General features: G+C 34.0%; 1 protein-coding gene across 2 annotated transcripts; it reads right to left on the reverse strand.

Annotated features, from left to right (window-relative positions):
- Nucleotides 1-7,279: 7,279 nt before the first annotated feature.
- On the reverse strand, nucleotides 7,280-11,387 carry DPL1 (dihydrosphingosine phosphate lyase). Of its 2 annotated transcripts, XM_078970089.1 has the most exons (15): nucleotides 10,871-11,382; nucleotides 10,669-10,714; nucleotides 10,270-10,421; nucleotides 10,112-10,171; nucleotides 9,786-10,010; nucleotides 9,434-9,575; nucleotides 9,296-9,346; nucleotides 8,940-9,031; nucleotides 8,712-8,838; nucleotides 8,607-8,622; nucleotides 8,406-8,513; nucleotides 8,269-8,323; nucleotides 8,018-8,164; nucleotides 7,849-7,927; nucleotides 7,280-7,763 (listed from the first exon to the last, which is right to left on the reverse strand). In XM_078970089.1, exons 1-15 carry the CDS (start codon nucleotides 11,068-11,070, stop codon nucleotides 7,641-7,643), a joined length of 1,623 nt encoding a protein of 540 aa, XP_078826215.1. In that variant the 5' UTR covers nucleotides 11,071-11,382; the 3' UTR covers nucleotides 7,280-7,640. The 2 variants fall into 2 exon arrangements, with proteins under 2 accessions (XP_078826215.1, XP_078826216.1); XM_078970090.1 differs by lacking the exons at nucleotides 7,280-7,763; nucleotides 7,849-7,927 and having other exon boundaries at nucleotides 8,262-8,323; nucleotides 10,871-11,387.
- Nucleotides 11,388-11,685: the final 298 nt, after the last annotated feature.

The raw sequence follows: 11,685 nt of genomic DNA on the forward strand, positions 1-11,685 counted from the left end.
GTGAAGAAACATCCCTCCACGTTAAACAGCCACCTCATGGCTATGATCGGATCCTGAGTCCCATCGAAGGTGGGGGGTTTTGTGTTATCGAATTCACGGTAATGGAAGCCCTGACTAGCTCCCCCCCCCCCCCCCATTGTCGCTATTACAACTGTTGTAGCTGCTTTGGAAGCCGTCTCAGCTAGGGGTGCATACCTTTAATCAAAATACTCCATCATAGTTTTCTTAATAAATACAAACATCTATGGAATCTGACCCTGGACAATCTCGACCACTTCCTCGCGGATGATCTCCCTGACTCGGTCCTTGGTCAATGTTAGCCCATCCTAACTGATGATCTCGGGTGCTGCCGAGGCACCCTGATCACCCTGCCCTGATCACGATCTGGATCCAGTCATAAAACGTCTCGTAACCACCATACTGAAAATACACCAGGAAGATATCAGATAATCCACACAAATAATAGGGAACTAACTCCCAACTAAACCTTAAGGGTTGTGACTTCCTTGCTACGCGTATGGGTCCTATGCTTTTAGTAGTACGAGCCCATACTACCTTCCACACCTACCCATATTTGTCTCAAGTATCACCACAACATCCTAACAATATACATATACATGGTGGTCACTCAATCCTCACTCCTAGAGGAAGGCTGACTATCTCATAACTAACCTACCGGCCTCACACAACCCACCCATGAAACTTCCACCAACCCTGCAGCACTCGTGTATGCTAGTCATACATAACGCTGGACCCTATAGACTTTTGAATACTTGGTCCTACCCTAATCCCTTCATCAAAACAAGAACAAGAAATAAGGCCAAACCAAACATTCTCATGCTATAAGATCTTAATTATGTACGACCGTGATGCATACACTAAGCAACTACAGTAATGATGTCAATTTCATATAAGGTAACCCTAGGCTATTAGGCATCATGTAATTAGGCAATTTCTATTATGCTATTCCTGAAGATCCCTAACCTAGTAGTAGCATTATGTTCTAACATATCACATAATCAAATAGTTGCATTGTATTTTGGGGTCTGCTTACTGGCTCCGAATGATCTTACACTCTGCATCCTCTTTTAATTATTTTGAAAACCATTTAGAAATCATTTGAAGATCTTTCCTTGATTTGAGACTGGATTCACACGAGTGTTCCTCCAATTCACTCAAACCAAGGCTCTGATACCAACTTGTAACACCCATAAAATCATGCCAAATTTAAACTTTTTAAAACATTTCAAAACTATTAAACATTACAAAACTTGTTTTCAAAATAGTATAATATCAGAGTATCCCAAAAACAAAGTCATAAATGTGAGGAGTTGTACGATCACGCCTTTTCCTTCCCGTGATCATCTGATGTACCTGAAACAAAACTGAAACTGTAAGCCTAAAGCTTAGTGAGTTCCCCCAAAATACCCATACATACAACAATATACATATAATCACAAACAGCCTACTATGGGTCCAGTTAACCATCGGGTTGGAATACCCCACGCCCTCAACCATCCGGTTGGAATGCCAACATATTATGGGTCCAATCATCCTCGGGATGGAATACCCCAGGCCCACAACCAACAAGTTGGAATGCCCACATACTACGAGTCCAATCATCCTCGGGATGGAATACTCATGGCCCACAACCATCGGGTTGGAATGCCCGTGTCTATTGGCTTTCGCACAAAGCAGATAAGCCTTAACCACTAATCAAACATGTGCACATATAACAGATAATCACATAACATTCTATAGACATATAACCTGATCTAATGGATCATATGAACATAATAACATCCTATATACCAGGATATCGATCTAACAGATCATAATAGCATATATCATCCTATCTACCAGGATACCGACCTAACAGATCATACTAGCATAACATATCAGGATAACAATCCAAAGGGACAACCTTGGTGCCTTCGACCCTTGAGTATAGTTTGGAAAACTCACCTTGAAAACATCAAACTGAAATAGTAAGCTCAAACACTCGAATCACAACCACGGGTTTCAACACCTATAGTCAACATGAAACCATTGCATAAATTTCCAATTTACCAAAATACCCCCAGAAGTTAAACTGGTCAACCCTTGGTCAAAGTCAAAGTCAACGGTCAAGGTCAACAGCCCATGTTGACCCTACTTGTCGAGCGCAGCTCACTGACTCGTCGAGTCCTTCCAGAACTTGAGAAGTTGTTAAATCCCCAGTTGACTCGTCGATTTTCCAAACAACTCGTCAAGTCCCTGCATGTCCAAAATTCGAGAAAACCCTAACTGACTCGTCGAGTCATCTTGCTGACTCGTCGAGTTCATGCAGAAACCCTCAATTCTAATCTTCATCGGACTCGCCGAGTTGAACATTCAACTCGTCGAGTCCCTTCAGTCCTTCCTCCATTCAGATGATTTTTAAGCCATCCCTAAGCTTCATATTGTAGATCAAGCTTCCCAATGCATATTTATCACATAAAGTTGCAAACTTTACGTGGATGCAAGGCTCTAAAGGCTTAGAATACCAAATCCAAGCTTATAATGGGGTTTAACTCAAAAGGGAAGGTTCATACTTGCTAAAGCTGGAGACTTTATAGCTATAGAGACCAAGATAAGTTCAGATCTGAAGTTGCAACTTCAAATCCTAACCCATACCAGAGAATGGTTAACATACATGCTAGAAAAGCCCTAATCATAAAAATGAAGACATCTAAAAGGAGGAAAGTCAAGGTAACAACTTGTTACCTTCAAAATGATAACAATAAGCAGAAGAGTCAGATTCACCAGCTCCTCTATGCTCCAATCCTCTTATACTTCAAGCATTCTTCTTCCAAATCACCTTCCAAGCTTGAAAATCACACAAAATGGAGAGCGCATGTGAATTACGGTTTCAGAGCTCAAGGGGACAGTGAGGGGAGGCCGAGGGAGGCTAATGATCCTTTAAATAAGGTGCTAGACCCTGGAAATTAGGGTTTCATCCGCCAGATCCAACTCGTCGAGTCGTGTCCTCCGACACGTCAAGTTGGTTACTTAAGTTATACGGCCAAATCAGTTCCTACTCGACGAGTCAGGGCATCCAACTCGTCGAGTCGACCTTTCAAAATGAAAATATATAACTGTAAAGTTTATACCTGAGAGTCGAGTGTTACATTTTAGCACCAAAATCATCATGTTCTTACAATTCCGCATGCCAAATCAATACTCATAATTCAATTTGGTCCAAAACATACCCTTTTTTGCCGAAATTTTAGAATTTTTTGTGAATTCATCATAACTTTAGTTTTTGTACAACTTTTTTTTCTCAAAATTTTGTTTCGAAATTGTTTTTTCTTTATAAAATCATATTTATATTAAAAAAAAACATATTTTCACATAAAAATCTTATAATTCTATATAGAAACTTAAAAAAAAATTAAAAAATAAAAAAAATAAAAAAAAAAAAAAAAAAACCTTTTATGTATACGAAATATGTATCACTTGAATTTGGTAAGTTTCATATTTAATCTCTATTCTAAAGAGTTTTCAAAATTGCTCCTTAAGCTAGTACGTGGGGGAACTGGGCGATATGCTTAACGTACTAGCTTGTTTATGATCGCGGAGCTCATCCACATATGTTAGGCGTACGTGAGCAATTATGAAACCCTAATTTTTAGATCTTGCACCTAAATGAGTGTTTATATACATTGATTTTGTAAAAACGTACACGCACGCACACACACACACACACACACACACACACACACATATATATATATATATATATATATATATATATATATATATATATATTATAAACACCTATTTTATAATAAATTCGTTTGTATACTTTTTTTTTTTTGTAAAATACGTGTTTGTATAAAAAAATTATAAAAATGGATTTGTATATATTTATGTACTTAATAAATACCTATTTTTTATAAATAGATATTTCGTATACAAAAAAAAAGTTTTTAAAATACTTTTTTTATATAGAAAAAAAAGTTTTTTATATGATTTTTTTGTATAATATGATTTTATAAAGCAAAAACATATTTGTAACAAATTTTGTGAAAAGAAAGTTATCAAAAAACTAAAGTTATGATGAATTCATAACAAAATTCTAAAATTTGGACGAAAACGGTAAATTTTGGACCAAAACTTGTAATAAAATTTAAAATATAGGCCAAAAGTGTAAATTTTAGACCAAATTTGTAATAAATTTTACAATCTGGACCAAAAATGTAATTTTTGAAAGTTAGATTACCTGTTGACCGGGTAAAATGATTAAATTGAAGTAGATTATCGGTTTTTGGGTCTTAATTGAATAAGAAAAAAGATATAAAGATTAAATCGATTAAGAGACCAATATATAAAGACTTTATTGCAGATTTCCCTATAGAAATTGTAAAAATGAAAAACTGAAGAAAAAAAACATTATGGTTCACTAACTAGATAATAAGTAGGTTGGAAGTTCGAATCGCAACCACATTAGAGGTGGCAAAACTTGACACGACACGAAACCCGACACGAAATAAACGGGTTTGGGTAAGATATTTTAACCTGTTTAAATAAATAGGTTGATACAACACGCCACGAAAATTAAATAGGTAAGGTTAGGGTTGAGAATTTCAACTCGAATATGACTCGAAAATAGCCCGTTTATTTATATGCAAGTTTTTTAAATTATTTAAATAAACTAGGAAGATACAAAACCAAAACCATAAGTAAAAGAAAACCTTCCAATTGAATTGTTTTGTAATGTTGAAATGACTTATCCGTCTAGATCAAGACTTCATTTCAGTTTTTCCATTCTCTTCCAAACTACCCAGTCTCTTTCACCACTCTCACATCCTTATGACCTTATCATCCACCTCCCCAACTGTCACTCTTTTAATTTTGTCATCTGAACTTGCTATGATTTTATATATTCTACCTCTAAACTATTGGTTTTTCCTTTCCGTCTATCCAACTTCTACTCTTTCAACATATTCAATCTTTTAACCTCACATGACACGACATATTTCAAGGTATAACTCTAACCCAAAACCCAACACAAACTCGACACGAAAATAAACTGTTTGACACAACACAACACGTTAATTAAATGGGTCGGGTTAGGGTCAAGCACTTTCAACCCGTTTAGTGTTTCGACCCGACCCAATACAACACGATTGTCACCTCTAAACCACATTGGCCAAACAACCTTACAACTTCATTGGCCCAATATTTTTTATTATGTTGTATGATTATGTTAATAACTATCTTTTTTATTTTCTGATGGTTTAGATTGGTTCAGATTGCCATTTGGATTGCAAATATAGCAGTATTTTCATTAAAAAAAAAAATCAATGAAATCATATGTCTATTTGAACATTCATGTGTGTTGACATGATTTTTTTGTTTTTCAATTTGCATTTTGTGAGGCTAGAAAACTGAATAGATTGCTACTTGTAATTTGAGCTTTTTGATGATAGCTGACATGATTTTTTTAATTTCATATGATGTTTTTCGGTTTGAACTATTTTACTTATTATAAGTGTTGTATGATTGTTATCTTGCATAAAGCTAGAGTTGTAAGGAAATAGCTAGCCAAGCTTAAAAAGGAAACCACAACCTTATATAAATGATTTTGTCCTAATTATTAAATGTTCGTCGTTTCTTCTACAAATGTCTTTTACCTCTTAAAAACAAACACCTTAATGATGTTAGTTGGAAGGACTTAATCATCAATGAAAACCAAACTCAAGATTTAAAAATTAGACCAAACTTGAAATATCTTGTAAACCATAGGAACCATTTTTATAATTTGCCCTAAAATACTATCCATTGACTTGTGAAAAGTTTCGGAAACAAAAACTAGGGATGAAAATTTTACTCGATCCGGTGGGGAACCCGGTTGATCCGCCCCAATCGAGGACGGGTATTCCCCGTTAAAACAGGTAAAGGTAACGGGGCCGGGGATCCCCATTATGCTAAAACCGGGGATGGGGTCAGGGTCGGGTATAACAATCCTCAACCCGCCCCGCCCCCGCTTTGGTGACTATATATATATATATATATATATATATATATATATATATATATATATATATATATATATATATATATATATATATATATATATATATATATATATATATATAGTTTCCCGTTCATTTGACACCATACTAATTTTGTGAAACCGTTAGACCAAATCTAAAAATAATTTTAAAATGCAAAATAAATGAAAAAATCCAAAAATTCTTTTTTTAAATATTATTTTCGGAACTTGAATTAACTAAAAAAAATAAAAAAAAAAATCTCGTTTTATTTTTTGAAAAATACGTGAAATATTGTAAATAGAATATTACACTGACATATTCTAAAAAATAATTTTAAAATGCAAAATAAATGCAAAAATCTAAAAATTCTTTTTTAAATATTATTTTCGAAACTTGAATTAACTAAAAAAAAATTTTAAAAAAAATCCTATTTTTTTTAAAAATACGTGAAATATTCTAAATAGAATATTTCACTGTACATATTCTAAAAATAATTTTAAAATGCAAAATAAATGTAAAAATCAAAAAATTCTTTTTTTAAATATTATTTTGGGAACTTGAATTAACTAAAAAAATTTTTAAAAAAATACGTCTCACAATCTCACAAAATTAAGCCGTCTCACATGAACCTAACTCTATATATATATATATATATATATATATATATATATATATATATATATATATATATATATATATATATATATATATATATATATATATATATATATATATATATATATATATCGATTATTCATTAAATTTGAATTAAGTCTACTAAAATGAATTGATCTATATTAGACCATCAAAAATAGAATCCATATATGAAATTATGTTCCCAATTCCAAGAGTTCGTCAATCGTCACTTCGTTCGATGATCTGTATACCAAATCGTCACTTTTCGTTTTGATGCTTATTAAAACTTTAAGATTGATGTAAACAAAATCTGATTATGGCATCTAGTTTTGATCACTTATTAACCTTGCTTTTTTTTTGTAAGTTGAGTTTATTATGTAGATAGATTGGGGATTGGTCGGGAATGGGTTGGGGAAAAAACCAAAATACAAAGGGAAGGGGATTTGATTCTCCACATCCGTCGGGAATGGGGATGAGGATGGGAACGAGGTTAGACACTTGGGGATGGGGACAGGAATGGTCAACCCCGCCCCAAACCCACCCCATTTTCATCCCTATGAAAAACTCACGCCAGTCTTTTAACTACTTTTGACTTTTCGTATATTTGACAAAAAAAATAATAATAATAAATCAATTAAAGAGCTTTTATTAACAAATTCTACTCGCACACAACCCCAATATGAGACTGCTATATATCCGATTTACATCTTACACGATTCCACTGTACTTGCAGCACACATTGTGACCATTGGTTGCTGGAATAATAATCCTATTGCATAAACATGCAAGATTGGATAAAATAAAGATGATTCTTCATGTGCTAATGTTCTACTTGTTCGTATATAACAGTTTACATATCATCAAACACACACACATACAATTTCCTTTCCTTGGAAAGCTTTTACAAAGAATGATGGCAATTGAATGCAAACAACCAAACCAAAATACATGCATGGGAGTCCAAATACCCCAAAGTCATTCATATCAACATGCATTGTCCATGTAGTCAACCAATAACTCATTAACCATACCTCTATCTGGGATCTTCCCGGCTGCTCCATATATTGGTGCAAGCCCTCCACTAATAGGCCCCGGATTTTGTTTTACCTAAAAAGAAAAACAAACAACTTCTTGTTAAAATCCAAACAAGATATTCCAATGATGATATATAAAAACCCGGTTTCTTGCTTACAATCTGCACTGAATCCTTTAAATCTTTCAGGAAGTTGTCAACAATAGGAACATGTTGAAGGGTCACACAGATATGAATACTGAAAAATGATGAATACTTTCAAAATGTTATTATATACTTAATAAAGCAAAAATAAGCATGTCGTATATAACTGTTATAGTTTGTTTACCTGTTGGGTCTCTGCAAGGGATTCAGATGCCAGCCTTTTGAGGAAAGCAAGTCGTTCACTTCAAATATGTCTATCACATTAGACCCAAAAGCCACAATTGTCATATCTGGCCTTCCAATCATAAATAACTCAGGGATCTCTTTTACTCTACAAAAACAACCAAAACACATGTGATTTTGATTTTGATTTTGATTTTGATTTTGATAGGCTTTGGAATTATTAAAGATTCTAGTTTTGAACTAACAAAATACCCGTTTTGTAGCCTCTTTGATGCTTCCATTATCTCTCTTGTGTGCTCCAGGTAACCTTCAAAAAACCAACAAATTAATCAGTGAGTTTTATTTTTTACAATAAAAAGTCGTGTAAGATAAAAGTTGAAAGTAAGCACCTTCTTGCCCTAAAGAAAGCATAGCTGCCCAAGCCCCTGCAATTAAACTTCCAGGTCTGCTACCAGCAATTGTCGGAGATACATACAGACCACCAGACCATTCTGTAACTGTAACAATACAATATGCACATCATGATCATGCCATGTCATCCTTTTCATGCCATGTCAGCAAGATGTAACATGTATTTCAAAGAGACTTACCAGCAACAAATTGGTGCTGTTTAAGACACAAGGATGAAAAGTTGGTCAATTTCCAGCCATCAAATAAATAAATAAACAAAAACATACAAATACTCGACTAGTTACCTTGCGAATTTCATGGTTTCTGTATAAAACTATACTTGTTCCTTTGGGTGCCAACCCATATTTATGCACATCTGCTGATATAGAAGTTACTCCTTGGACAGAAAAATCAAATGGTGGAATCGGATACCTGCAATAATATATATTATACAATTTATTAGATTTGGCATAATGCCATAAGAATACAGCTAACAACAGCAGTGAAAGGAAACAAAAACCAAGTGTATGTACCCAAGTTTACGTGCAAAAGGCAGCACAAAACCACCAAGACAAAGGTCTACATGCAGACAGATCCTGTAACTCAATGCCAATTCACCAAGCTCCTGCAATACAAACCCTAAATTGTAATTGTGAAACATCACTTTTGGACAAACAGTTGAAATGTAGTCATTGGTTTGGATTTTATTTCCCCAAGCAATATGGTTAGTATATATTGCAATAAAAACATCGGTTGTATGTTTGACTCAAGTATTTTCTTGTATCTCAGCTTTGTGTCTATGTGTATATAACTCTCAAGTATTTCAAATGTTTAAGAAAGTAGAATTTATAGAAAAGTTGAAGAATCGAAAGACTTTGCTAGGTTATACCTCGATTGGGTCGATGATTCCATGAGGAAAACCAGGTGCTGACCCAACAATCTGTTTTGTGAAACAAATTTGAGCAATTCAAACTGATGAAAAAACAAAAAAACATTAATTACAATCAGTAGGCCAGTTGTAACATACCAATATGGTGTTTTTGTTGATGTATTTCTTGATAGCTTTGACATCTGCTTGAAATTCCTTATTCACAGGAACACGCCACAACTTAATTTTGAAATATTGGGCAGCTTTGTCGTAAGCCGAGTGTGCAGATTCAGGTATTATCCTACATTCTCAAAAGACAATATCACTTATGTAAATATTCATTAGCCTAAATTAATATCCAGTACAGTATATGACATGACATGACAGATTGTACTGGATTACTGACTTATGTCAGTTTTTATCCGATTGACATCAGTATGAATCCCAGTAAATACAGTAAAACCTATTTTTGTCTTATTAAGTCAAAGAGAGACTAAAAGATGAAACTCACATCTCTGGACATGTGATATTCTTGTTGGCCTTCATGTAGTCACGTGATGATTTGACAGCTAACAGTATACTCTCTGTTCCTCCTGAAGTCATGTTGCCACATATTTGGCCTCCAGATGCCTTCTCTTTACTTCCAAGAAGAGCAGCCGTCATAGCCACCACTTCTGCCTCAAATCTCACAACACTCTTGAATACATCTAGATGTAACGGGTTCGTATGTGCAAACCTAAAATGTATAACTTTATAAATCTACATATATATATAACCACACTATTTAATTTAATTTATGGACAACACTAACAGAGAAGCATCATGCGTCTTACTAACATTGAACATGCCTCGTTGATCAACGAAAAGTGACCTTCGGATTCATTTCCTCCAATATAACTGAAAAAATACGTAATCAATTAATTGTACTCAGACTTTACAAATCACAAAAAAAATCAAAAAATAAATAAATGATGATACGAATTTGTAGAACATACACTGTACCAGAACATTTTCCTTGCCAAGCTGCATCCTTTTCTTTCTCATTTTTCATTTGCTCTAAAACCCTATTTCCTAATCCTGAACTTGGAAGCTCTGTTCTCCAACCATCCCTTGAAGATTTGCCAGAAGATTGTAATTTATCAACAACCTGAACAGTCGAGTACAATAGTTTCACTTTCTAATTCTAATATATAACCCATTTACCACAATATTGTATAATTTTTATGTCAACCCTAGTACTTCTAGCCAAATGAAAAATTAGCATCGATTCTAAAGCTTTTTATACTATAAAAGCTACATGAAAGTTTAAGAAATCACGCAAAAACTGCAAACTGTAAATCGATGTCATATGTTACCCACCCTGTAGTAAATATATGACATAATATACATCGTACCTTCTGTTTCTCGGCATCAATATAGCTCTTCACACCAGGCACCAACCTGTTTTCGGAACAAAAGTCATCAAATATGTTCAAGATCTCAAAGAAAGATACTATGTGATGTCATTCATGATTCAATTTGTTTTTTGTTTTAGATTATGTAAGTCATGTGATCTAAACCTCGAAACGTGGTACTTGAAAAATGTAAAAAAATTACTTGACCCATGTCATGATAAAACCAATAAGCGTCGCTTTGAATCCCTTCTCATGAACTACTTGAATAAACGATTGAACAATCTGGGCGACGAGGAAAGTTATGAGAGGAGCAACAACGAGGACTAGAGGTTCGAACTGTGACAAAAACGAATTTGCTGAAGCTCGTAATCGGATAATTGCAGGAAGAATCGAAGACTCCATGATTTGATTTTGTGTTCTTTCAAAACAACGTTAACTCCTTCACACACTATTTGGTTTTTGGATTAATAAAAGTAGATAGATTAGGATTTAAGGGAAGGGTGGGTTTGGATTTTGGATATTGCTTAAGCTTAACGGCGTTGGCTTTAATGGAGGGTTTTTTTGTGGCAAAGAGAGATAGATGTTCAAGCAAGCAAGCAAGCAACTGTTATTTGGCGACGCTGACAACACAACGATTTCGTTTTAGAGTATATCCTTGGGTTGTGTGTCGATAACAACAATGCTATGTTATCTGCAGCTTTCTAACCGGATCTTTCGCACCCAAACTCGGTTTTCAGATTTTAATTTAAAATTTAATTTGAATATTCTTATTTATTGTTTTTATTCTTCGATAATCGATAGTCCTCGCAAAATTCATCATCATTTGTTTTTTTCTTTCGTTTGTAGATCGGAATGATTTTCGTAAAAGAGTTCAATATGATACAACATTATAATTTTATAATTCATAATTCATGGGTTAGAGTTTGATTGAAAATTACAACTTTAACACGATTTGGTTTTCTTTTATGGTGACCTTATCATTAATACCTATTATCAATAATACCTAACTATCATTAA

The sequence above is a fragment of the Lactuca saligna genome, chromosome 8 (assembly GCF_052625555.1).
Source record: "Lactuca saligna cultivar CGN05327 chromosome 8, ASM5262555v1, whole genome shotgun sequence".
Taxonomy (NCBI): domain Eukaryota; kingdom Viridiplantae; phylum Streptophyta; class Magnoliopsida; order Asterales; family Asteraceae; genus Lactuca; species Lactuca saligna.

Coding starts and splice junctions, on each gene's coding strand:
- DPL1 (XM_078970089.1), bottom strand. CDS start 11,070: ATGGAGTCTTCGATTCTTCCTGCAATTATCCGATTACGAGCTTCAGCA. Junction 10,172..10,269: donor GGAAAATGTTCTGGTACAGT/GTATGTTCTACA, acceptor GTATTTTTTCAG/TTATATTGGAGGAAATGAAT. Junction 10,011..10,111: donor ATCAACGAGGCATGTTCAAT/GTTAGTAAGACG, acceptor TATACATTTTAG/GTTTGCACATACGAACCCGT.